The sequence below is a fragment of the Vanessa tameamea genome, chromosome 10 (assembly GCF_037043105.1).
Source record: "Vanessa tameamea isolate UH-Manoa-2023 chromosome 10, ilVanTame1 primary haplotype, whole genome shotgun sequence".
Classification (NCBI taxonomy): domain Eukaryota; kingdom Metazoa; phylum Arthropoda; class Insecta; order Lepidoptera; family Nymphalidae; genus Vanessa; species Vanessa tameamea.
The window spans coordinates 9,474,720-9,500,752 of NC_087318.1; the positions used below are offsets into that span (position 1 = coordinate 9,474,720).

General features: G+C 31.0%; 1 protein-coding gene across 2 annotated transcripts in view; it reads left to right on the forward strand.

The window, feature by feature from the left end:
* The window catches only part of LOC113400460 (vesicular glutamate transporter 1), a 54,101-nt gene extending 33,678 nt beyond the window's left edge, over positions 1–20,423 (forward strand). For both annotated transcript variants that reach the window (XM_026640391.2, XM_026641166.2), the window contains exons 4-13: positions 13,216–13,328; positions 13,860–13,999; positions 14,249–14,503; positions 16,654–16,847; positions 17,150–17,312; positions 17,390–17,497; positions 17,610–17,795; positions 18,367–18,552; positions 19,403–19,579; positions 20,050–20,423. In XM_026640391.2, the coding sequence (XP_026496176.1) occupies positions 13,216–13,328; positions 13,860–13,999; positions 14,249–14,503; positions 16,654–16,847; positions 17,150–17,312; positions 17,390–17,497; positions 17,610–17,795; positions 18,367–18,552; positions 19,403–19,579; positions 20,050–20,241 (1,714 nt within the window). In that variant the 3' untranslated portion in view covers positions 20,242–20,423. The remainder of the gene's footprint in view (positions 1–13,215; positions 13,329–13,859; positions 14,000–14,248; positions 14,504–16,653; positions 16,848–17,149; positions 17,313–17,389; positions 17,498–17,609; positions 17,796–18,366; positions 18,553–19,402; positions 19,580–20,049) is intronic.
* The last annotated feature ends 5,610 nt before the right edge of the window (positions 20,424–26,033 follow it).

Sequence of the window (26,033 nt, forward strand, 5' to 3'; positions counted from 1 at the left end):
TTAAAAGTTTGTTTATGATATTTTACGTTTTTATCTATATAATATTTAGTGCTGAGGGTGTATTATTGAAGTAGGGTGGTTAACGCGTGGTTCCGGGCGAACGAACGTACGATTTATAAAATGAGTTTGCGGTGCAACCAACCCGTGATACCCTATTGGTTACGTCTCACTTCTTTATTAGTGATGTTATTAACAGGATTATGTTATTATCGAAAAAAGACATTATTTTATTTATCCTGGAAGGATTTCATTTAGAATTTTTAATTTTTGTCAGTAATTATTTATAATTGAAAAAAAAAAAACAACGAATTTACAATTAATTATGACTGTAATCTCTCAAGAGCTAGTGTAACCATCACTTCTTAAGTTTATTAAAAAATATATATATATATATATATATATATATATGCTATGGGTCGGATTGTAAATCCTAATTAGTAAAATCGGGAAGAATTGCTGCTATTTAGTATTTTTAACTTATTAATGTAAACATATTTTCTAAACTTTAAATCTTACATGACAATTGACGACTATTAGTTCATGTACATCTCTTTATTATTGTATGATCATAAATATATTCGTACTCAGACTTTGCGCAGGCCAGTTTCGGTACCCAGCTAAACTGTCCTTCACCAAAATAAAAAGTTTAAGCTTATGAATGCACAAGAATCTTAATGTCTTAAAGGTCATCGTTAGTAAGTGTGTTTAGTCTAATCCAACCACAAGAGTAATAAAGACAAATAAACCAAATTTGTCATTTAAAAGAATCGTTAAGGAACGCTTGTGTGTTAAAGGATATTATTAAACTAATGAATTTTTGCTCGATTGCATACCTTGAGAATAAAACGATAGTTATATATATATTTAAAAAAATATAGTGTATTTTACACTTCTTAAAATACCCGCTGAGTTTCTTTAACCGGTTCTTATGAGGTCCGAAGTGTTTTTTTCCGAACCGGTGGTAGATTTTTTGATATTCAATAAGCAAGTTTAACGCTTGAATATTGTATAAAGATTTTAACTTTGACATCGAATTTACGTGATATGGTCGAGAGCACGAATAATATATGATATTTATTATGGATTTGCGACAGAACTGCATCTCGAATATCGACGAAGCTATTATCGGAACTTTGAAAGTAAAATTAAAGTTGATATTAGGGGTTAAGTAGAATAGTGTTGTAATATCAATAAATATATATTAATCAAGAATTGATCGTAGTAGTAACAGTTTAGCTGAGCTATTAGTAAATCGCATGAAGAACGTAAATTTAAGGTTCGTTTATCTTTGTTCTTTCTTCGATTTGAATAGATTATAGTTGTATTTCTTTACAGTGCCAGTCTGCATGTTCTATATAACTGCCTCTCTAAATATACATTTTTGAAAAAAGTCCTTTTGTTATTCATTTCGATGTACGAAAACTATACATTTATTAATCGAGAATTGTATTATTTGAAAATATTCGTTTATACGTATTTTAAGGCTTTCGTCAATATGAATCGAATGTTTATGTTTCTGTTGAATTCTGAATATCTTATCGTGAAAACGAATATACAAACTGACAATTTGTGCAAAGATATACTAGGTAAATATTAACATATTTACGTTAAATACTATTACTATGATATAATATATTAATTAGCGACTGCTACCGGAAGTTCGTTTTTTTTTTCTAATTCTATTTTTTTAACTTATATTAATTGTATACATTATTTTAACTCGAATAAATTATATCGATATCTATAATAAGTCACTACATCACTATTTTACGGGCATTTGTCGCGGAACGTCACCATTTTTCCCTCGCTGCCATCAGTTGAAAGTTAAAAGCATTGAAAGACGTATCGCGGGTTCCTTGCAGGCTCCATTGTTCTCTGCCCTTTGTGCCGCTTCGAATGTTTTAATGTAATTGGCTTTGTGACGTTTTTTAACCTTCTTACCATCGATGCTTGTAAGCGCATACTGATAACCATTAGGCTATTACATTATCTGTCCTTTGTTATACCGAATTCATTGTTACGAATGTAACAGGAAATCATATTTAGTTTAATTGTAAATATTACATAAATGTTAGTGAATAGAGTACGTACAACAGAAGAATGCAGGTTCAAACCCGAGTAAGCACAAGTGCGTTTTCATAAGTTTAACTGGTGTTTATAATTCACTAGTTCCAGCCCGCGGTTTCGCCCGTCGTTCGGCAGATGTCAAGCGGTTCCATTTGCGATCATCATCAATTGTGCGTTACCAGCTGTGGTGTGTTATGTAACTGTCAATACACGTAATACACAAACACAACTATCTCTTTAATAAACAAAAACATATTATTAGGAGATATAAACACAGATTTTTAACTTTCACTAATAACAGTGAAAACAACCAGTTTAGAAGCATATTACTAACTTAATATTCAATGAGTTCAAAATGGATTCGCAACTTTGAAATATACAAGTGTTACTTTATGTGAAAACTAAGTTAAATAAAAAAAAAAAAAAAACTGAATTGTAAACTTTAATTACTATGAAACAGAGAGTGATCATAGTAAGAGATAGAAGTTATTTATCCTTTTCCTTCACTATCTTGTCTCGCCTTACTCCAGTAAGTGAGTTGGATATAAATTGGGGCATTGTCTGTGAATCTGGAGCATTCGCAAGACTTTTAACGCCATTCTGCAACAATTTGCGAAAAATATATTATTTTATTTTTTTTAATATAATATTCAATATAATTTATCACGTGCTATTATTTACAATCTATTATATCTAAGAAACATTGATTAGAAATAAAATATGCGTCTATAATTTCTATATAATAATAATAAAAAATAAAGTAAATAAACCCTGAGTACATGTTCTCTTTTCAGTGTTATTTTTCCTCTTGCGTCATCACGTTTACGTGATAAGATAGGAATAAAGGCTCGATCGATGTTGTTGTTTGATAAACTCAAGCCACTAAGGCTGTCGACGAGGAAATAAATTCGTATTCAAAAATAAGTACACTATGCAAATTATATATACTACTGACTTGTAATTATATATAAAAATGAATTTAAAACGTCTAATAAATCATAAGTGAATTTAAAAACAATGTATTTTTTTTAAATATCTATGCTTTCCTATAAACATATAACATAACGATTAAATAATAATATTAATTAACGTACTTAATATTTATACATCAATTATTATCGGAACCGTAAGAGAAAATGAAAATTTTGCAGAATTTCGCTCCGAGAAAGGACAGAGGGAGCGTGGCACGCATTTCTGGCTAGTTTGATATCAGCTCCCGTGACGTCACTACCGTCTCAACGCTGCCGATCAAATACGATAAATTAATTGTTCAGCGTGATTCAAGTGTATTTTCATTCTCAGTCTCAGATCTCATAGTGAAACTGTGAAATTGTGTCAAAGCTTATACTATTCCTTGTGGGGTAACACGTGTCCTAACGTACAAAGACACATTGCCGTTCATATTTTCCATTAAAATGATACAAAAATCAACTAAAAACGGACAATAGTTTTCTTGATCTAGTCCAATGATCAAATGATCCTACAGGTTGTTTTGCTTTTCCCTCGGGATAAGTAATTGAAATAAAGACCCTACGCTTAAGGTATAAGGTGGTAAATTGTTAAGAAAACTCTAAGGGTGTGATTCTAGTATAACCTGTTGATTCAACGCGAAGAAATCCACAGGGAAAATGTTTTGGCGTCGACTACTGTAAGTACCGTGAAATAATGAATTAATTCACGTATATACTTATAAATTATTATTTACTTTAGTATGTACTTTTTTGTAGTTACGTTCGTAAATTTAAATATGTTTTTATTGACTTATAACACTGTTTATATAATATGCAGAGATATATATATATATAACCTTTTAATTTCCTTATGTCAAATTAACAAAAGCAACTTATTCGATAAAAAAAATAGTTTTTTTTATTCATATTTTTTATTAGGGATGCTGTGTATGAACTTAGTTATAAGTCATGATAATACTATCTGTACAGTAATCGTATATTCATTACTTTGCTTAAATTGTATTAATTTAATCGAAACCACCGTAATGATGTTCCACTTATAAAACTATATGTCGATACTGACGTATAATAAAAATAAAATTATATCTTCAAGTAATATTTCGACCCTTGTTACAATATATCAAGGCATAGTTAAGTTTTATGTCTTCAGAGTCACATATTATGCTGTACGCGATCATCCCTAGGGATGGAATTACGATGTCAACTATGCCAATTTGTTTTTATGATTGAAGTAGCAGGGAGTTTTCAGCTTTCTTTATATTTTATTTACTTTTGTCATCGGCGGACAGTGATTTTATTTTATTATATACCTAATGGTACAGCGAGACATTTTTTTTAAATTTGCGTTAGCATTAGCAGCCTGTAAATTTCCTACTGCTGGGCTAAGGCCTCCTCTCCCTTTGAGGAGAAGGTTTGGAGCATATTCCACCACGCTGCTCCAATGCGGGTTGGTGGAATACACATATGGCAGAATTTCGTTGAAATTAGACACATGCAGGTTTCCTCACGATGTTTTCCTTCACCGCTGAGCACGAGATGAATTATAAACACAAATTAAGCACATGAAATTTCAGTGGTGCCTGCCTGGGGGGTTTGAACCCGAAATAATCGGTTAAGATGCACGCGTTCTAACCACTAGGCCATCTCGGCTCAATTTGTTTGAATATAGGGAAAACCCTTACCCTTATATGACGGATGTAAGAATACTATAGCGGTATTTGATTTGGTAAGCCTTCATAGATTGTACTAAATTGTCTCTATCGCTTTTAAGTAAAAAAAAAAAAAACTTTGTACGCAGAAAATTATGGTCGTATAAAAAAGATAATATAATATTTGATATTAAAATACTCTTAAAATATATAATACAGCGCTTGTAGCGATGTTGTCTCATATTTTTCGACGATATATTAGCAGTTTCCATATATGCGTAGAAACAGCTTATTTCACATTTAAGGTACAGTTTTAATTTTTATATAAAGTAAAATAGTTCCTGACAAAAAATCTACCCTTACAATGTTTTTATTTGATCCAGGATAGGTATCCTGGATCAAATAAAAACATCCTGGATAGGTATCCTAGGAATCACAGCCTTGTAAAATAAGCATCATAATAACGAATCAGTTAAATATGATGAATATACAATGATAACTGATCTACGGTTAGATTTAATTACGTGTGAAAATCGGACATATAGTTTTGTCTCGCCCCAATAACCCTTTTTCTCCCTTCAGAGATATAAAGTTGAATAAATGTAGGCTCAGGGTGTGAGCATTCATCGTGGCGAGTTGTCGCGTGATTTAAGACCAATCAAGCAAATTGATATATAGAAGAACGGATACATTTGAGTTTTATCTATACCGATACTTAACTGCTTTGCGAAAATATTCGAATAATGTTCATAATTATTTAATATTTCCTTATTTTTCATTAACGTTTAATAACTGAGATCAGTTGCAATTTACCGTTGTACGGATTTTATAATAATTTTTGTATTTAATTTAATTTTAAAACGAATGTATATCAGTCGGTACGATTTTATTACAATAATTACTTGTCAGAGGAAGACGACGAAGCAGGTTGTTAAAAAATCGATACAAAATGAGACCTTGGGACGCGATTATTAAAATTGTCGTTACCAAATGTACGTCAGTCTATAGGTACGTCATTGGCGTAATACCCACGGGACTCTAGTCCAATTGCTTCGGTCTTGTACATTTTTTTTTCATTATTTCCCTGTTCCCGTTGATCATTTATCAATATTTGAATTCGTAAATGCGAAATTATTTTTATATTGCCAGAGTCTTTTATTTGGATTACTTTAAGTGTTGTTACATTAAATGTTTTGGTTTACTAATTCTTTTAAATAATATGAAATCGATATGACTTTTTATTCGAATAATATATAACTTTTAATTCTTTCTGAGTTCAAATGCAAGTACTAATTTTTTCATTTCATTTTCATTCCAAGTGATAATTTTTATTGTAAATTGACCATTCAATTGCTCAAGTGTATTTTTGTTTTTGACTATAAAAATTATATGCGAAGTATTCATTAAAATAAATTGGGATATTAGTTCTAATAAAATCAAGACAATAGTAAATAATTCTGCAAATAGTCTTTTAAAAATGAGAACTGTTACTTTAATTAACCTCAATATTTGTAATAACTGCAATGCATTCAAACGTGGTGGCGTCACTTAATAATTAACCGTGTAATTACTGAGTTCAATTTTAAAGTTACATAAACGCTAAGAATTTGACGCGAACGAGACGATCACTTTATGCAGCCCTTGAGTTTCAATTCGTGTAAAGCGTTTTCACCCTAAAGCCAAGGCATTTGTGTAATTGATATTTACAACTAACCTGGATTTCAAATCGCTTCCCGGGATTAAGCGTAGATTTGTAGGGATTTTCCTTCTTCGAGAGTTCTCTTCAATTTATTTACAGTCTGCAGTAAGCGCGCTGATAACATTTACAGTTCGACTCGGTTAAAAGGAATGAGATTGTTTCCCTTTGCCTTGTTCATTGAATAAATTAGCATTCCATTCACTCACAGATTTAATAGAGTTATCTATGTTGAAATAAAATGATAATACTTTGTTTAAGAATTAACTTATTCGTATGTAAAATGTAATCTTGGTAAAGTGTTCCAATAAAATAAAAAAATATTGCAGTGCTACATGTTTATATGTACATCTATCGATAAGATGTCTACAACTGATCGCAGAAATTCAAGAAACAATAAGGGTCGGTTCGGAACGTGCGCGCCGTTCCTCCCGACAGATTAGGCTTCGGCAAAGAGAATAAGAATCTGCGAACCAAATATCATCGCAAATACGATACGCTGTGTTGTTTGCTTTCGATTTTTATGATATTTCTATTTGGTGAACTCTCCAAGCTACGCTAAGCGGCAAAATAAAATTAAAATGCGAAAATGTTCTGTTGAAAGCACGTTCGATTGTTTGGACGTGTTTTTATTTCTATTTTTGTGAATTGATATTTCAGTACTATAAACCTTTTCATTTTTTTAATTTAATTTTAGTATGAAAATGCAAAACATATGGTTAGTATAGATCTTATTAAAAATACGGTTAACATCGATTCAATTAGGCAAAACAAGTAATAGACGTAAAGCGAAGGCCTTCGTTCCTAATGAGACGAATAAAAGTATATCCTCGCACACTTTTGTAGTACAAATTGGTGTGATTGACCTTTCACACAACACACATAAATATCTTCTAAGCATTTTGCCCTTTCCCTAAACTATAAATATGTTTAGCGTGAAGGCAACAAAGAGAATTCAATTACTTAAAGAAACCAAATTTCTTTTATCGAATCAGATTTGAATAAACTAATAACAGACTAATCATTTGATACGCTTAAACTGAAATATTATAAACCTGCAAATAGAATTGATTTTATCATTAATGTTGACGATTTTTGGCCCAAAAACGGTTCGGGATATTGTTTTGTCACTGATTTCCGGCTCATTCGATTCAGCCGGTATCTAGCCCCGGTCATAAAATAAATCTGGCCATAAATAAAGACGAAGACACTAACAAGCGTCTCGGGTTCACCGAGTGATATTTCTTAGGGAGTAACGCCATTTTTGTCATAACTCTATTATATCTGCGCCTTCTGAAATCTGAAACAATACGATGATTTATTTATCGAATATATATTTTTTTATAATGTATTTAATACTTTTAATGCATTTATCTAAAGATATATTATTATAATAATATTATTTATATACTTGTACTTTCCACGCTCGAAAACCCCTGAAAACGTGTATCTAAAGTTCATGATGATCTTTTGCGTAGTTATGATGAAAATGCGTAACAAACAAACTCACTTTCATTTTTATATTACTAGCCGCTACACGTTCGCTTCGCCGGGCCTTAAAAAAATACAAATTAAAAACGTATACCTTATAATATATCAACGGAAGATTCTCTGTCGACCTTTGGACCTACATATGTGGACTGTGTGGGTCACAAACCGTTTAGTTTAGTACATTCCCATTGTGATTTATGCAAAAAAGCAAAAAAATATTAATTATAAGCTGTTGTATAGAAACGTTAGAATTAATTATTTATTGTAAAACAAAATTACTTTATATTGGCACCACTTTGGCTTCGAATCCAGGACAACGCGATCTGCAGCCGAATAAGCTAATCACTAGTCAAACGAGGCAGTTACGTTTATGTATTATATACATAAAGTTAATTTTGCAAATTATTTTGTGACTATATCGAATACTTACGCAACTACATAATAGGCTTCCACATTTATTACATGTTTTATTCACTTTGGGCAATTCGCTGAAGTTGACAGACTCGCTTCTCGTAGATTCTTTGAATGGAATGACTATTGATTCGATTCTTCTGAATTTTTCGCAAAAGTAGGACTGCTTGCTGATTCTTTGAGTGTTTCTGCAGCAGAACTTGATGGAGTTCATTGTGTTGCCTCATTCTTTGGAGCATTGATGAGAGAATTAGAAATAGTTACCAACTAACAAGTTACGTGTTAGCAGAGAATATGTACATATTTTATTAAAACTAGGGCATTACGATGCAATGCTAAGGAAAATCATATTTATCTAAGATGTATTTGGGGATAGAATACATAGATTTATGAAGAGACGAGATAATAATTATTAAGCATTGTTCAAATATTTGGACGTGGCATTGAGTTTTTCATTTTTCATTTGTTTATAATTTATTTCATGATCCACGGTGAACGAATAGGTCTGAGAGCCACTTCGCAGTGGAGCAACATGTTGAAATTGGTCCCAAAACTATCCTCCTACCTACCTTAGTAGTAGACGCTGCCCATGTCAGCCAGTTATTACAGATAGAGATACCAGAACAATATTATTTTTATTCAATGAAAATACAAGAATCAATGTTACATAAAAAGAGATGTTTTATCGAATTCAATCCTTTTTTTGTTAGTAAGTTGTCAAAGTAATCTAATTTTATTAGAACGATTTCATTATTTTCTATCTAAATTGATAATAGATACTTTTTATGGCCTTTAAATTTGTGTACGACGTAAAGGTCCAAATTTAAATTATAAATTTTGACACATTATCGTTCTGACTTTTTGCCTTTAAAGGTACAGCAATGTTATGCGTTTACGATCCCCGATCAGTGGGTGGTCGGAAAACAAATTTAACCGACAATTGTAAATCAATTAGAGAGGGTGGCTTCTGGGGTGTAATAGCTACCCTCCACCCACGTGCACACCAGGGTCGAAATCGATGTTTTATATAAGATATTGTTTTATTTATAAAATATTCTAAAAATAAAATTCCTTAATGATTGTGCATTGTTTGAAAATCTTTTATTGTTATTTCATTTAACGGTTACAATATTTTTAAGGAATAATATTAAATGGTTTAACTACTGAAAAAAAAAACATTTTTTTGTTAAAATAAAATAAAGTAAATTCTTCCGTCAATAATTGCAATTAAGATCAATTGTAATTTATGCTTATTTTGTATACTTCTCTGGTTTCATTATATTTTTTCCATAATTTATGGAATTAGATTACCCCCGAAATGTAAATCCTCCCCTGTCTAAGTATTCATAGTGAGTACTCAAGTGCATATTGTAAACGCAACGTGCTCCTTGTAACGCCCCGCTCTTAACGTCTCGGGCAGGTCTGTCTTCGAAATTGGAGAAAACGTGGAATTATAGCTGTTCAATTACTTAAATATCTACCACTAATTAAGTTAAGCCAATCTTAAAGTAATTAATAGAATAATTTATATCTCTACAGATGTGTTGCTCGTCCCCTTGGCGTATCTTTTCTATAACTTGTCTTTATATTATTTTTAATGTGCATGTTTTTATATCCAGGCAACATTTTTAAGATTATTGAAATATGACAATACATTTCAGTATCAATAGTTGTGCAAAATTTTAGTTCTTTCTGTTTAGTCCAGGTGGTTTAAAATGCACCAAGTCTTTGGTCAAATTGTAACTGAATCTTGACTTTAAAAAAATCTTGTAACAGAAACGGTAATTGTACTATGTATAATGACTGATTATAGAATTGGTTGTTCAGAATCAAAAATTATGAAAAAAAAAATAGGTATTTTTATTTGATACAAACAAAACCAATTATTTTATACTCTTACTATATATTACGTATAACATACATGTTCATATGGAGTTTTTAATTGTGAGGGAAGTCTCAAAGGGTCATAGCGATAGAGACGACAAAGTTCGTTACTCAGAAGTTGGTTAAGTGGAACTCGGTCGGCGTTGATTTCAAAATTAACTGCAAGATTGTTACTATCCCATGATAGCATTAAGGCCAGTTACATATACATTTACTTGGTGGTAGGGTTTTGTGCAAGCCAGCCTTGGTAGGCACCACCCGCTCATCATATATTCTACTACTAAGCAACAATACCTTGTATTGTGGTTTGAAGGGTGAGTGAGCCAGTGTAACTACAGGCACAAAGGATCTATAATAAGATCTCTCTAGGGTTCTCAAGGTTGGTGACCCATTGGCAATTTGATACGGCTCCAATGTCTAAGGGTGGTGGTGACCACTTACCACAAGATCAACCATTTGGCCGTTTGCCTACCTGTTTCAAAAATACAAGAAAAAAATATTTATATCCTCCCGGTGGTCATTCCTTTCTCCGTTTAAGAGAAATACTTTTAATGTTTAAAACATTTATTCCAAAAAAACAATTTGTTTTACTTACGAATGGTACAATTGTTTGCGAGGCGTAATTCAAAAGTCTGCTATAATACATGTGTCGTATCTTTCGACGTCGCATGTATGTCGTAACTCAAAACTAGACAAGGATATACAATAACTTTAAACAGTAAGTCCACCGACTTGGTTCTTTGATTTTTCGTCTAAATATATTATATAAAAAGGCCTTTAGAATCAAACTGCATCATAATATTAATTCGAAGACATATTTTTGATATATAACTTACTGGTAATAATCGGTTTAATTTAAAATTGTCCTATACATTACGGCATAAAAGGACGAAACAGTAATCATAGCATTTAGTGACGTCACGTAATTGTAGGCATAGGGTGCATTAGCGGCACAATGCGTAAAGCGCGCGATCAAAGGGGAGCCTACACGATAACAGATAATCTCTGTTTCATATTGTTACCCGATGTATATTTATATTAAAACATGACAATGTCAGTTTTTATTCCATTTATAGATTATAGATTGATGAAAAATATTAGAAAACTTTTAATTATGAAGTTCATTTTTAAAAATATGTAATAAGTAATAATTTAAAATATTTATTGTAAAATAGTTCCAGCCTGTAAATTTAGAATGGCTGAGTTAAGGCTCTATTTTCTTTTGAGAAGGTTTAGAATTTATTCCACCACGATGCTCCAATGCGGGTTGGTGTAAACACGACTAGAAAAACACCAATTAAGCACATTAAAATTCAGCGATGTTTGAACGTTTAATCTTCAGTTAATTCATTCTAATCAATGAATCATCTCGACTCTTATTTAATAAACTATCATAACCAATCTGAAAGGTATCATTAAAATGTTGGTTATTAAATAGCATTTTCATTTAGGTTTTGTCTTACGTAGTGGTACCCCTAGTGACGCAACTGTTGACGCGTCATCTCGTCCAGTCAGAACTAAACGCATTAGCGAGGTTGCAGGCAACGCGCGGGGGAGCGTCGCGACGCGTCCTTTCCACTTGGTTATGCCTTTTATACGACGATTCATTACGGCCGGAGGGGACCGAACAGATAGTCACATTTATTACTTTTGTCAGCGGAAAAATGAATTTACACGCCAGTAACTTTGATTTTATGAATGTTTAAAAAGACCGCGAAATAACAATTTGATGTACATTTCTGTAGTCAAAATTTAACGGCTTAATTTACAAAGGCGATAATTTTCTTATTACTAATAAAATTTGAATTTTGTCATTTTTTGGTACCTCGAATGAACATGTTACAAATAAATTATAATCTGGCTTTGTTCTTGTATCCAAATATTCCAGATTTGTTAATAAACTAATTCGATAAACGATACTTTGGAAACAATAAGCAACGACATTGTTCAGGGGTTTCTAACTCAATTTTGGCGCCTAATGGCTCTATGTTGAGAATATAAAAGTACATATTTAGAAAAATTGAAATAATTATTTTAAAGTAACTGAAATCATGGAGTGTTAGATATATATTTTTTATGATTTAGTTTGATTATTAAAGGTTTTTTATTAATATTAATTTACCTAATAAGCGTATATGTTACGTATTATAGAATAAATGTAAAACAGCTGACTTGATTTATAATAATACCAGACTCAACATCTGTGAACAGACGAAGGTTCAATTCTGGGTTGAGTTTTAATTTGTGTTTATAAGATACTGTAAGATCATGTAAGTTAAACATACAGTGTCGAATGAAAACCTACCACATGTGTATCCGACAGTTTGTACTCCAGTGGCGTAGTGGATTAAAACCCTACAAAAATAGCAATAACACATTAATTCTTTTACCATAAGAAATAAATTATTCAACGTACTTTTCGTACTTGTTCAAAATGTACGGAACATCTTATACAAACGTTATTATACAAGTAGATTACTATAATATAGAGTACGTATTAAAAGTGTGATGCAGGTTCGAGGATGAATATAAAATTACCTCCTTAACGAGCACTCGAGATCAGTCGCAGGCGCGCACCTGCATGTCCCTCCTATTTGCGATCGGCGCATTTTAATTCCATTTTCTCTTCTCAAGTACGTTGCATCCGATCGTTTTAATTATAGGAAAATTTGTGCAGAATGTGACGGTCAAATTGGTTTTCGAAAAGATAGATTGTATTTGTGTTAAAATTTTTCCTGGATTTTTTCTATAAATAATAAAAGTGTGAGAAATATTACAACACAATTGAATTAAAATTTGAAAAAAACTTTAGACGAGTGGAAGATACAGTATTATTATTTTAAGTAGAGGCGGATATACCGCTTGGCTCGATACTGATTTCATTATCAAAACATTTTTATATCTAAAAAAATAAGATAATATTAATATAACATATAAGTTTTCTCTAAAGGGCGGAAAAAGATTAGCTAGTAACATATAATCAAAGTTTTCATGTTTCCAATTTTTTACAAATTTTTCGTTATCTATCTTTTTTATTTTGTTACAGGAACGCTCAGTATGAGAACTTTCACGTGGAACAAAAAGGCTATGATCAAATGTATGATGGCGAGGACCTTGAAACACCGCCATCTCCCGACCGACCACCTCCACGTCATATAGGTCAGTGACATAGTAACAGAATGAGGAGTAAGGATAGCGATTATCAATATACTTCCTTTGATATCAGTCTTTACGACCACACGTCTGCTATATGAATACATTCGAAATACTCTGGTTCTTTAATTTCAACTTTTATTAATAAATTTTCATTAAAATAAAATATTTTAATGATCCTTCATATATATTTTTTACTATATATTTATGGGGACATTTTATTTGATTCATATCTTGCAAAGCTTCATTGCCTTTGTGGTTATTGTGAAATTTCATTAAGATATAGATATAGAAAGATATCTTAATAATAACTTAACATTTTCATATTAGATAATTCTTCACGACATATTTTAATTACTTAAATCTACAATCTTGGGTGATTCTGTAATATTTTAAATTTTACTGTCAATATTTTTGCTTTAAATTAATAGGAATTTTAGGTCATCAAATAAATGTATATTTATCCGTATATAGCAGCTTGTTCAATTTATACTTTGATACAATCACAGGATCCTAAGGATATTTTCTTTTTACCAGACAAATACGTCCGTGCGGATTGTCCCTGTTTAAGCACGCGCTACACTGTTGCACTGCTCGCCTGTTTCGGGTTCAGCATCATGTTCGGAATGCGTTGCAACATGAGTATGGCAAAACTTAAGATGACTGAAAAACATAATGTAAGTACTTGGAAATATTAATATATACATATTTGTATTAGATAAAATAGAAATAAATATTCATTAGCGTCATTCGTGAATTTAAATGATGACTTCTTTTTTGTTGTGTCTGAACGAATTGTACGATATTCATCAATAATTTAAATAACTAGAAAAAAAAAATGTTTCTTTTGACCTAAATTAAATACCATGTATACCATCCTTGTGAGCAACTTTGACAATTTCATACAACATTTTTTTTTTATACAGACCTCGTCTGGAGTTAAGGAGGACACGCCATTCAATTGGACCGTTAGCGTCGAATCCTCAATAGATGCGTCTTACTTTGCCGGCTATCTAATTACACAAGTACCAGGTGGTTATTTCGCATCAATGTATCCCGCGAACAAGATCTTCGGGGCAGCGATTGTTGCCTCTGCCATATTTAATATGGCTATTCCGGGCGCGATGTCTGTAGGACCTGCGGCGGTCGTCATGCTAAAGATTGCTCAAGGTTTCGTTGAGGTAAGAAGCTATGTATTATTTAGAAGTAAAATATTCTAAACGTTTTAATTACTTAGATGAGTTTGACAGTATTTTTATAAGCTTCTCATTGCGACAGAAAATATGAATATAAAAGAATTATCGTTGCGAAAATATTTTTACTGTACACATTATTTTCAGATTAGTATACTTCCTGTATTCTCATTCTGTAATGTGTACTGTTTTACACAACTAAAACCGTTTTGTGTCAGAAGCACTTGATTCATATGTTATATAATAATTTTTAATGAGTTAAAATAATATTTATTTCAAAGCTATGTGAGCTGTTGGTATGTTTCGATAACAAGACAAGCGTCGAAGATCCGGAGGGTTACAATAAACATGTAACAAGGGTCATGTCACTTAAATTTTGAACATTTGGCATTCAGTTCGTGACGGAGCATGATCAAGCTTATTTTCGATGCACAAATTTTGAGCCCTGTAGCGAATGTACGTTGTCACGTTTAGATTTAATCCCCTTTATTTCGCGATCTTGTTTGAATTAAACAAATGCAAAACTATTGTATACTAATACAATCGTTAGTCTAATAACTGTATTGTTTAAAAAAAAAAATTCTAACTTTTTGCCTAATGACATAAGTTTATTTTATTTCTGCGAGTTAACTATTAAAAAAGGTAGTTAGATCATATGACATGACCTTGTGTGACTAGGATATCTATATCTAATCGCTGTTGTTCTTTCACGGTCAAACCACGGTACCAAATGTGATATAATTTGATATGAAACAAGTTTGAACCCCAGAGCCGAGATGGCCAAGTGGTTAGAACGCGTGCATCTCAACCGATGATTTCGGGTTCAAACCCAGGCAGGCACTGAATTTTCATGTTCTTAATTTGTGGTTATAATTCATCTCGTGCTCGGCGGTGAAGGAAAACATCCTGAGGAAACCTGCATGTGTCCAATTTCAACGAAATTCTGCCGCATGTGTATTCCACCAACCCGCATTGGAGCAGCGTGGTGGAATATGCTCCAAGCCTTTTCCTCAAAGGGAGAGGAGGCCTTTAGCCCAGCAGTGGGAAATTTACAGGCTGCTAATGTAAAAAAAAAAAAAGTTTGATCCCCAAGGAAGAACATAGGATACTTTTTTATATCTAACATCTGATGACCAACCCCTAAAACGCGAACAGAGCCGCGGGCGAATACTAGTTGAAAAATCTAAACGTATTTTTTCAAATATATCGTTATCGTTATAAAATTTGTATAAAAACTAATAAAATATAACGTATTGTACTCTATACGGTTTCCATAGTAACCGACATATAATTTTTCTAGTAAAAAATACATTAATTCACATTTTATTTTTAATTCGAAATGGTAAGTTTATTTTTACACATGATTTTTGAAGTAAGAGTAGTTTTATATAATATGTGATTCTAGAATATTTTAATATAGGTACAACTTATCTTACAAGTACTTGAGAGCATTTGAAATCGTTTCCCAGAGTACAAAGCCTCTTTAGGATTATCGAGCCCCCAGTAACCATAGATACGTATTTATTCGCCTGTACCCAGCTTAGCTGACTCGTCAATAGTACCGTATCCCTATTAAATCTTATGTTGAATTATTGCGATGACGAAAAGATTGTATAAAATCCATTTTATCTGGATTTCTATGCTTTATTCAGAAATATATAATCATATTAGTGGAACTTTCTTTGTAAACGAGAAAAATGGTTCAATAATATGGAGTGAACTTTTGTATTTGTTATTTTAAAAAGTATTTATAACCTCATAGAAGGATAAGGCACAATTTTTACATCTAATATGGTTACCTTCGTTTCGTGTGTTTAGAATAAGTTTATTGTTTAGTTTTTCGATTAATTTAATATATAATAACTCCTTAGAAAGCTTAAAATCCCATTTTGTCCTCCAATTAAACATTAAACTTGTGTTTGTATGTATGTGTAATACGACCATAGCTCTCGGAGTCAGGGTCGAGCATGCACCTTAACATCATAAGAGGGACCATAAGAGGATTGTCCATTTCAAATGATCTTTGACACATTTATACCACCTGTAAAGACTAACTAACACAGAAGAATAATCCCAAACCTTCTATTTTACAAAAGAGAAGGCTTTAGTCGAAAATTTTAAAGAAAGTTATTTTTCAGGGTGTTACCTATCCCTCATGTCACGGCATCTGGCGTATGTGGGCGCCTCCTTTAGAACGGTCCCGTCTAGCGACTCTAGCCTTCTGCGGAACTTATGCGGGTATTGTGATTGGCATGCCGCTTTCTGGCCTCCTCACTGACTACATTTCTTGGCAGACACCTTTCTATTTCTATGGAATTTCGGGTATTATATGGTAAGTAAAACTAATTGTTTTATAGCTTAGTTATTATATAATGTTACTAGCGTAACTAAAGCCGGGAGAACAATTTTAATCTTCTTACAAGTTAAATATTATTGATTATTGAATATTTGTAACAAAATCCCAACATATAATATAATGTAACCTATACAAATGTTATCAATGTTAAGGTTTGTTTTTGTGATAACAACTGCAAGGCTTTGCATGAAATTTGGAATAGAGATGTGTTAGGCTGTCTTCACTATATGCGAGCGAAGTTGCGAGTCGAAGCTATTATAATATAAAACCATTCACAGGTATATTCTATGGCTTTGGTTGGTTTTCGAGAGACCAAGCAAGCATCCCCACATCACTGCAAAAGAACTCACGTACATCGAACAGTCAATTGGAACCGCAACACAAGCCGCCATGCCCGGTTTCTTTTCCACTCCATGGAGAGAATTTGCGACCTCACCACCTGTACGTAAATTATTCCAATACAACAACCAATACTATCAAATTGAAGGCCACAGCTTCTGGAACACCATTTTTCGCAGGTTTACGCAATCATCGTCGCCAATTTCTGCAGGACCTGGAACTTCTGTCTGCTCGTCATATTCCAATCAGCATATTTCAACACTAGATTTAATATGCAAATCACTGAGGTAAGAACAGGAATTTATATATAATATTCAAATAAAGAATTTCAAAATAATAAATATAAAGATTTTAGATAAAAGTATATTTCCATTAGTCATTATTCCATTCAACTTGTAGTCTGGTTTCGTTGGAGCTATTCCGCATTTGATTATGACGTCGCTGGTTCCCATTGGCGGTATGATGGCGGACTACTTGCGCAAGAACAATATAATGACCACAACGAACGTGAGGAAACTATTTAACTGCGGTGGCTTTGGACTCGAGGCTTTCTTCTTCGTTCTCGTAGCTTATGCTGACAACAAGGTATATATTACAAAATCAAAATATACTTTATTCAAGTAGGCTTTTACAAGCACTTTTGAATCGTCATTTAACAAACTATATTAAGTTAAGCTACCATCGGTTCGGAATGTAGATTCTACCGAGAAGAACCGACAAAAAACTCAGTCTTAACTCACTCAAACTCTTTTTTAACATTTAAAAAAACAGTTGAATACAATTATATATGTACATATATTTTTTTTTACCATTATTTTTTACTTACTGCTTTCCATAGATATTAAAAATGTTGTGGTAATTTACTTAGATCTTTATATATCTTTATATTATAAATACGAAAGTCAATTTGTTATAATTTCACGTCTTAACTATTCAATCGACAGTCACGGTATTTTGCAAACAAATCATCATGGGCACGGAAAATATATAGGGTACCAAAATCCTGCCCCTCCTGCTACACACGGAAAAAGCCATGGGCGCAAACATATATGTCCTAATTTGACATTTCTTAAGATGAAACCCTTACGAATTCAAATACATTTTATTTTATTGAATTCCAAGAGGTATATAATATGGTTTATTTGTATTTGTCTAGTATGTGGCTACAATCGAATTGACCCTGGGCGTTGCATGTAGCGGTTTTGCTATATCTGGCTACAATGTAAACCACCTGGACATTGCGCCACGTTACGCTTCTATTCTCATGGGATTGTCCAACGGAATCGGGACCATCGCCGGCTTCATTGTCCCCATAGTTATTGATTACATGACTCAAGAGAAGGTAAGGTTTCTTTTATATATTATTATATACATCATACATGTATTTTTATATAATTATAAAGATGAAGATACACTATTGCTTTGTTTATACATTCGTGTTCATGGCACCCGTCAATTTAGGATTGTCTGTTAAAAGAAGAAGAAGAAGTATATTAGAGTATATTCTAAGCATTAATAACAGGTTTATTAATCGTATACATATATCTGTGTAGTCTTTAATCAAATGTAGTCTTAATATTTTATTCTTCCAATGGGACAGACGTTAGTCCTTGTAATACTTTAATAAAAACATTAATTAAAAAACTAGTCCTGTATAAAGGAGAACAATGAAGTGCTTATTATATTCAATAGCATTTGAATTCTTTGAAACCTATCCGTGCGTTCTTATCGAACTTTTGAAGTGACACTCCCCAGCGAAGCCCTAGGTATTCTTGAGCGAAACAAAAAGGACAGTGGGTCGTAGCTAATTTTAAAAAGGAAATCGAGCTCGGTTTGAGCCGTGGTGTGAATTTGAAATGAGCGGGGTCGGGGTGCGCGCCGATGCGTCACGTGGCTACATTACGCGCTGAGCACTTTATTATCACCGCTTTACGCCACACTAAGTTCGAGCGAATAAGCGTATACTTTATACATCCATAACCAACAGTTTGAATATTTTAAATAATACTTCTTGATACATAAATAATTAAAATGTGTTTTTTTTTATAATTTATTGCGAATACAGTCCGTGCTTATCTTATTAAAACTGTTTTACCGTTGCCGTTTTAGTTAAATTTCCCAGTAATAAGTATTACATAAATTTGCTTACAATGTATTTTTTTTTATGTTATTGTTATAATCTTTCATAATAGGACCAGCTCGAGAAGGCAATAACAGAATGGCGTGCGGTATTCTTAATGGGTGCCACAGTTCATTTCATCGGTATCACCATATACGGTATATTCGCCTCTGGTGAATTGCAACCGTGGGCGGAGACGGCACCTCCTTATGAAACTCCTCTGAAATCTTTAGATCAGGAAACTACCTTCGTAAGTACTAGTTTAAATCGAATAGCGCTCACATCATTTATATGTTTTAAATGTAATTATTTAAAATACAGTAGTACAATAACGTAGCATAGTTAACATAGCTGTGAATTATGTCAATTTATTTAATATATTTCAATGAACTGTAAAATATTATTGTCAAGATTGAGCAACTTGTATGTCGTCTAAAATTATGAATACGTTGTGTTGTCAAGAGACCTTAACTTCACGAAATTTATTAGACTGCATAAAACTCCAGCCAATGGCAAGTCTAGGCAGCCCGACGCCCGGACACAGTCCAATAATTTTCTATCTTCGCTCGATCACAAAGTCATTGTCACGATTTGACGCAATAGTCTTCGTCCACATTAAAGTAATACTTATTGTTATCTATTCAAAACATTTTCGTAAAAGAGTAATACGGCTTTTTGAGAGAATTATTCTCCAATGGTAAGTTCTGTAATTTATTTTAGTCGGAGAAACCGTCTGAGCCACTCAGAGGCACAGAGCCACCAGCATACGGCAGCATCGCACCGCCTCGCCCACCGGCGCCGCAAGCACACGTACCTAACAATCCTTTCGTATCAGGTGCTTTGTATCAGGCTGAGCCCATACAACCACCCGCCCAAACTTTTGAGGACCTCACCGACGACGGCACTTATTAGACACCGCGTGTCTTCGACGTGAATCGATGTAATCTTTTCTGATCTATATCAAGCGCAAATTTTATCAGATTCAGCCATAACACCTGCCCAATCTATGATGTTGTGCTATTCTCTAAGTGCGTTAAGCCTTATATTCTACTTTTAATACCTATCATTATTTTTTCTGAATATCTTATAAAACAATTAATAACTTTTTACAAGTGAAATACCAATTATTATAAAAAATAATATAATTTGTTATTTAATAAAATGGCATACACTGGAGTCCATCTTATGCCATATTATTAAATACCAAATGATACAAGTAAGTAACACTAAACGTTATCGACAACAATGAATAGGTAAGTACTTAGAAAATAACAGAACCATTCGGTGATCTCCTCATTTTATAGTTAAAAGATATATAATTGTTCTCGATTTAGCTCTTAATATCAGATAGTCACTCTAATATATTGTTTACGCATACAAATTTTATCCCAACGTTGTCTGTTAATTTTACTTAGTTGAATGGGTAATGTACTTGAAATTTTAATTGCTCAATATGTTGTAAAGATGTAAATACTCGCATTGGCATATCAGTTAGTTAGATTATTATTTATGCTATTTATTTCTTAATTTTAAAATGTTTCGTTCAACGAATGCTGGTATGATTAAGCATTTTCTTTTAAATTAATTCTTGTCCAAACATTAATGATATAAAGACATAGTTAATGGTTATTTCCTTGTTTAACTATATAGATTTGCTCGTCCTTGTTACTGTCTCTTGTTGTTGTAAAATGTTTATAATAAATTTACGGTATTATTTATAAAATCTAGGAATGTACTTCAAACTACAAATATAATTGTATATGTATAATAGGGGTAGGTACTCAAATATGTTACTAACAAAAGGGAAGTAATTGATTCGTGTTATATTTAATTTAGAATTGTAATACTATGACTTTTGATAGTTTAAACTTATTTGAAACTTGAATTGAGCTATCATTATTACTGTTATTAAAATATTTTTATAATCCAATTCTGATAGAGATCGTCGGAAACCTCATTTATTTGCTAAGCATTTAATAATGTATGTTGTTAAGCTTTATTAAAAATATAACATCTTTCTCTCCCCCTTTTATCTTTATAAATATACGATTTAGAAGAATTATGTAATCAAATAAATTTTACATACTTACTACAGAAATAATAAGTAACAAACGTATCCTTTAGAAATGACAATATAGATTAAACTTATAAAAATATAAATAAAAACAATTATACGAAATATAAAATTAAAAACTTTAATAAAATAACTGTTAGTTTTGAATTTTTATTTGCTCATGTTACTGAGCAAGCAAACAAACAAAGAAATCTATGACGTCATTGGGTGTTATTTTTTTATCGAGAATAAAGACGTGTAACCTGTATGTATTATCTTTTTAATACATGCCACGGATTTATTTATAGTCAATACACTGTCAACAATAGAATCTTAGTCTCTAGGAAGATTTATTGAGCAGGTAATTACACTGGCTCACTCATCGTTCACACCGCAATGGAAAAAGAAGTGGTAGACGTACATTTTTTAATTAAAAAAAATATTTTAAATTATAATTTTTATGTATATTTTGTAATTATTCTTACATAATATATTATATATTTCTAGTATATAAGAAAAAGCTTGACGAAAAATTAAAAAATATAAAAAAAAAACAATATATAATAATATTGTATATCTATGAACAAACGTACATATATCCAATTAATCTACATATATAGTTATGTAACATATGTTATTCGTTATATTTAATAAATAACTTTTCGGAACTTTTTGTAATATAATTATTTTCTGTCATTTTACATTATTTTTTTACATTAAAACATATGAACGAAAAAAGCGGACGAGACTTGATTCTCATTTAAAGTTAATCTGGTTAATAATAAAGATTTTAATGTGTTTTGGGATCGAATCTCTTGCGCTTTTACGGTCGAGTTTCAGCATGCGCATGCGTAAAGAAGTTACATTGTGTAACAAATAATTCTTTTAATAAAAAATTCACACTTAAACCTGATTATGGGCTCTGATAAGAACTAAAAACTAAATAATTAAAAACACGTGGAAAGACAATATAACCAAAAATTAGCTAACGGTAGTTTTTTTTACATTTGAATTAGTAAAAATGACAATAAAATCTGACTGATAGTCGGACGTTAAGACTAATATCACTTGTTGCGATGCACGATTTAATATATTATGATAAATTTGATCGACTTCACTAATTATACGTAATATATATTTAAACGTACTTAAACATCGTCCAATATCAAAAGTTTTATTAAGAACCTAAATTAAAAAAAAAGAGAATTGAGGAGATAGGCGCAATTTTTTAAAGACGAGGTATAATTGTCTGATCATAAATAATGGATAATAAATAACAAGGATTTTAAAAACAACATCAATACGCAAGAACTTTTCAAATATACATTCGTTATGAAAAAAATCAAAAAATTACGTTTATTTATTGATAGTTCAAGTAAGAAACTAACACAAGTTCAGAAATGAAATGACACAGGCCTAGGAAGAACAGACGCAGACGCGCTTTCTTTTAAAATTATGTTTTACGAAATATCAATGCGTGTCATTAACCTTTTTTTTTTTTTATTCTCACTTATTATAAAATAGGATTTAACTTTTTTTTTTTTATTATAAATTTATTTCTTTACATAGACGTAAAATTTAGAATGTATTTAAGTAAGGGCGATAATAAGTATGTATATATACGAAAAAAAAATAAAAATAATGATGACAATAATTGATATGTAGCTGTAAATATCACCTTCGAAGTAGTCGCGGGTCAAGTTGAGTGGTTTTAAAGTATTAATGTATTTGTATATCATGTGTAGACATTTCAGGTAATAAATTCTTAAAGATTAATTTAAAATGAATCATCAATTCATAAATGTTCGGATTATTAACTGTCATATACATATTTTGGTATTTGTTTTTATATAGTTTAAAACGTTTTTTATTTAGCAGAACTTCGCATCGATCCGAACAAATACGACATACTGTGTGGATTGACAATAATGTCTTTACTTCTAGGATCTAAATTAGAATCTTGATTTTTTTTTAAATAAAATAATGACAATAACATTTCGACTGAAAAAAGAAAATTTAAGTCACTTGTTACGGAGCACTATTTAGTCTTACACAGGACTTCATAAATACATATAAACAAATATGGATTCGAATATGTAGGATTACTATTTCTCTGAATATTTTATTTTATATAATTAATAATAAACATTAGAATTATAATAATGTATTATTTACAAAGACAGCTGGAACTGCAACATTCGTCGTGAAATACCTCTGTATATATGTATATTACACTGATAAAACAATAGTTATTAAAAATAATGAAAAGAGGGTCGATTGATTAATATTTGACAAACGAAATAAGACCGCCATGTTTAAAAATGCGTCTATATTCTATGACGGTAAAGATAGCGATAAAGCAAGTATGTGATAAAAAAAAGTTTGTTATCTGGCTATAAATAATGCAGATACTTTTTATTATTATTATTTTCAAATTTTACGTTTGCTTTAGTAAAATCGGCTTCCGTTAATTGTGCTTAAATATTGATTTGATTAATTATGAATAATTATGATTAATTGTTTTCATCGTAAATTTGAAATGACGAAAGTTAGAGTTTCTTTTTCGGACAGGTTAATCTATTATGGTTTTTATTAATCATTAATATATTCATTTGCATCTTTTTATCTTTTTAACAATTCTATTATAATTATATAGATATAATATTTAGATTAAGCGGCTAATAAGTATGTACCATATACATAAAAATATATAAAGGTATTGACAATAATTCAATCGTAGATGTAAATATTATAAGCAATGTAGTGTTTGAGAATAAAGAAGATATTTGGACATAGGTGAGAATTATCATGATTATTATATGGTTATTGTATAATTTAAATTTAAAATAATCAAATCGAAATTATGAAATTGAACTCTTTTTTTTAATTTTATTATAATTCATTAAAATTTCATATTTTTTTCTAGAACATTCATATTTGTAAAATAATTTTTAAAATTTCTGTCTTATACTAAAAATCGTTAGATTTATAGAATTAATAATAATGTAATGAGTATAATATTATTTTAATGAATCTCTACGCCGTCAATTCTGTGTTGTAAAAATAACGAAAGAGAATTTCATGAAATGACATGATTATATAAGCGATCTATCATTAGCTAACAAGATCATCATTTGGTTACAGCAATTACGAAAATAACAAATATTGTAATGAGAAGTATTATTTAGCTTAGAGGAACTAGAAAGACATTTATTTACAAATCTTTTGTTTTTTTTTCTGTAACGTCAAATCTATAAATTTCGAAGATAAATTTTAACCTTGAATGAAGTAACAAAAAGTTAACGAATGACTTAATTGGAACTGATTTAATTATATCCACTTTAGTAAATTTATTTTTAAAGTTGGCTTAAATATTTTTGTATATTTACATCATCCTAATATTTGCTTAATGTATGAACAATTCATAATATATAATAATAATTTGTTATAAATTTTAATTTTTGATAAGATTATATTAAAATCAATACCTAGTTTAAATTCAATTTAACAGTTATTTCTATATTAGGATACCTTGTGTTAAATTCACCTCATCTAATAAATGAATTCTGTAATATTTATTACAAATAATAGCCCTTCCTCATTAGTATCTGCTACATTCTTAGAGAGAGAGAGTTTCTTTGTCATAAGCTTCGTCGGCTAGGTTAAATCAAGATGCAAAATCTTTTCTACTAATTTAACCTTACCGCGATACTTTTATTAGATCAATTTATAAATATAGATCAGGAATCAGATTGTTAAATAATAATGTAATCAAAAGAACTATTGTAATTTGAATAATTTCGTTGACTAATCCGACTGGGCTAGACAAGATAGTTTTGGTACAAAGTTTTATAATATCTAGGCGAAACAGATGGGAGGCAGGTGTAATGAAGTAGAAAGTTTTTCTTTAGTGTAGGGCCGGGAATTGTGCACATAAGCGTCTATTGTTAATTATTTTGTATCAATATGAAACGTTCCTTTCTTCATAATTGATAATTTTCACAATGTCCAAAACTATGGCGGAAAGGGGTAAGGAACGCCCGCGTACTTGTTGCTATTTCGTTAGAAAGCATAGTTTCACGAATACTATTACTGTAGCTATAAATAATAATAATAAAAAACAAAAAAAAAACAAAAAAAGTATATTATATTTGTTTTCATCCAATATATTTGTTTTATGTTCGTAAATATAGTTATTAATAATAACACTGTGTGTCTGATAGGGTTGTGTTTTACATAAAAATATCGACGTGATATTGGTTATACGTACCGGTTTAGAATTATGATAAATTAAGTTCTTAAAACAATAGACAGTAAATAAAATATTATAAATAATAATTATCATTTTGATAACAATAAATTATCACATTATCATAAAATGTTACGTTCTAAACAAACCGTTAGGAAATTATGGTAACAATCGAATTAGTGATTCAAAACATTTAAATTCCACATTTTATTCACATGGTTTAAACAGAAAGCTTCACACGATGTTATTATTACTAAATTATAATACGAAAGGGTTTTGAGGTACATTTTTTTTAATCTATATGTATATAATTCGAAATAATTGTACTTTCAATTCTTTACGTACAGAGCTTTAAATAATTAAGTTTATTAATTTGCAATTAGTAGAATAATAATATTTTAA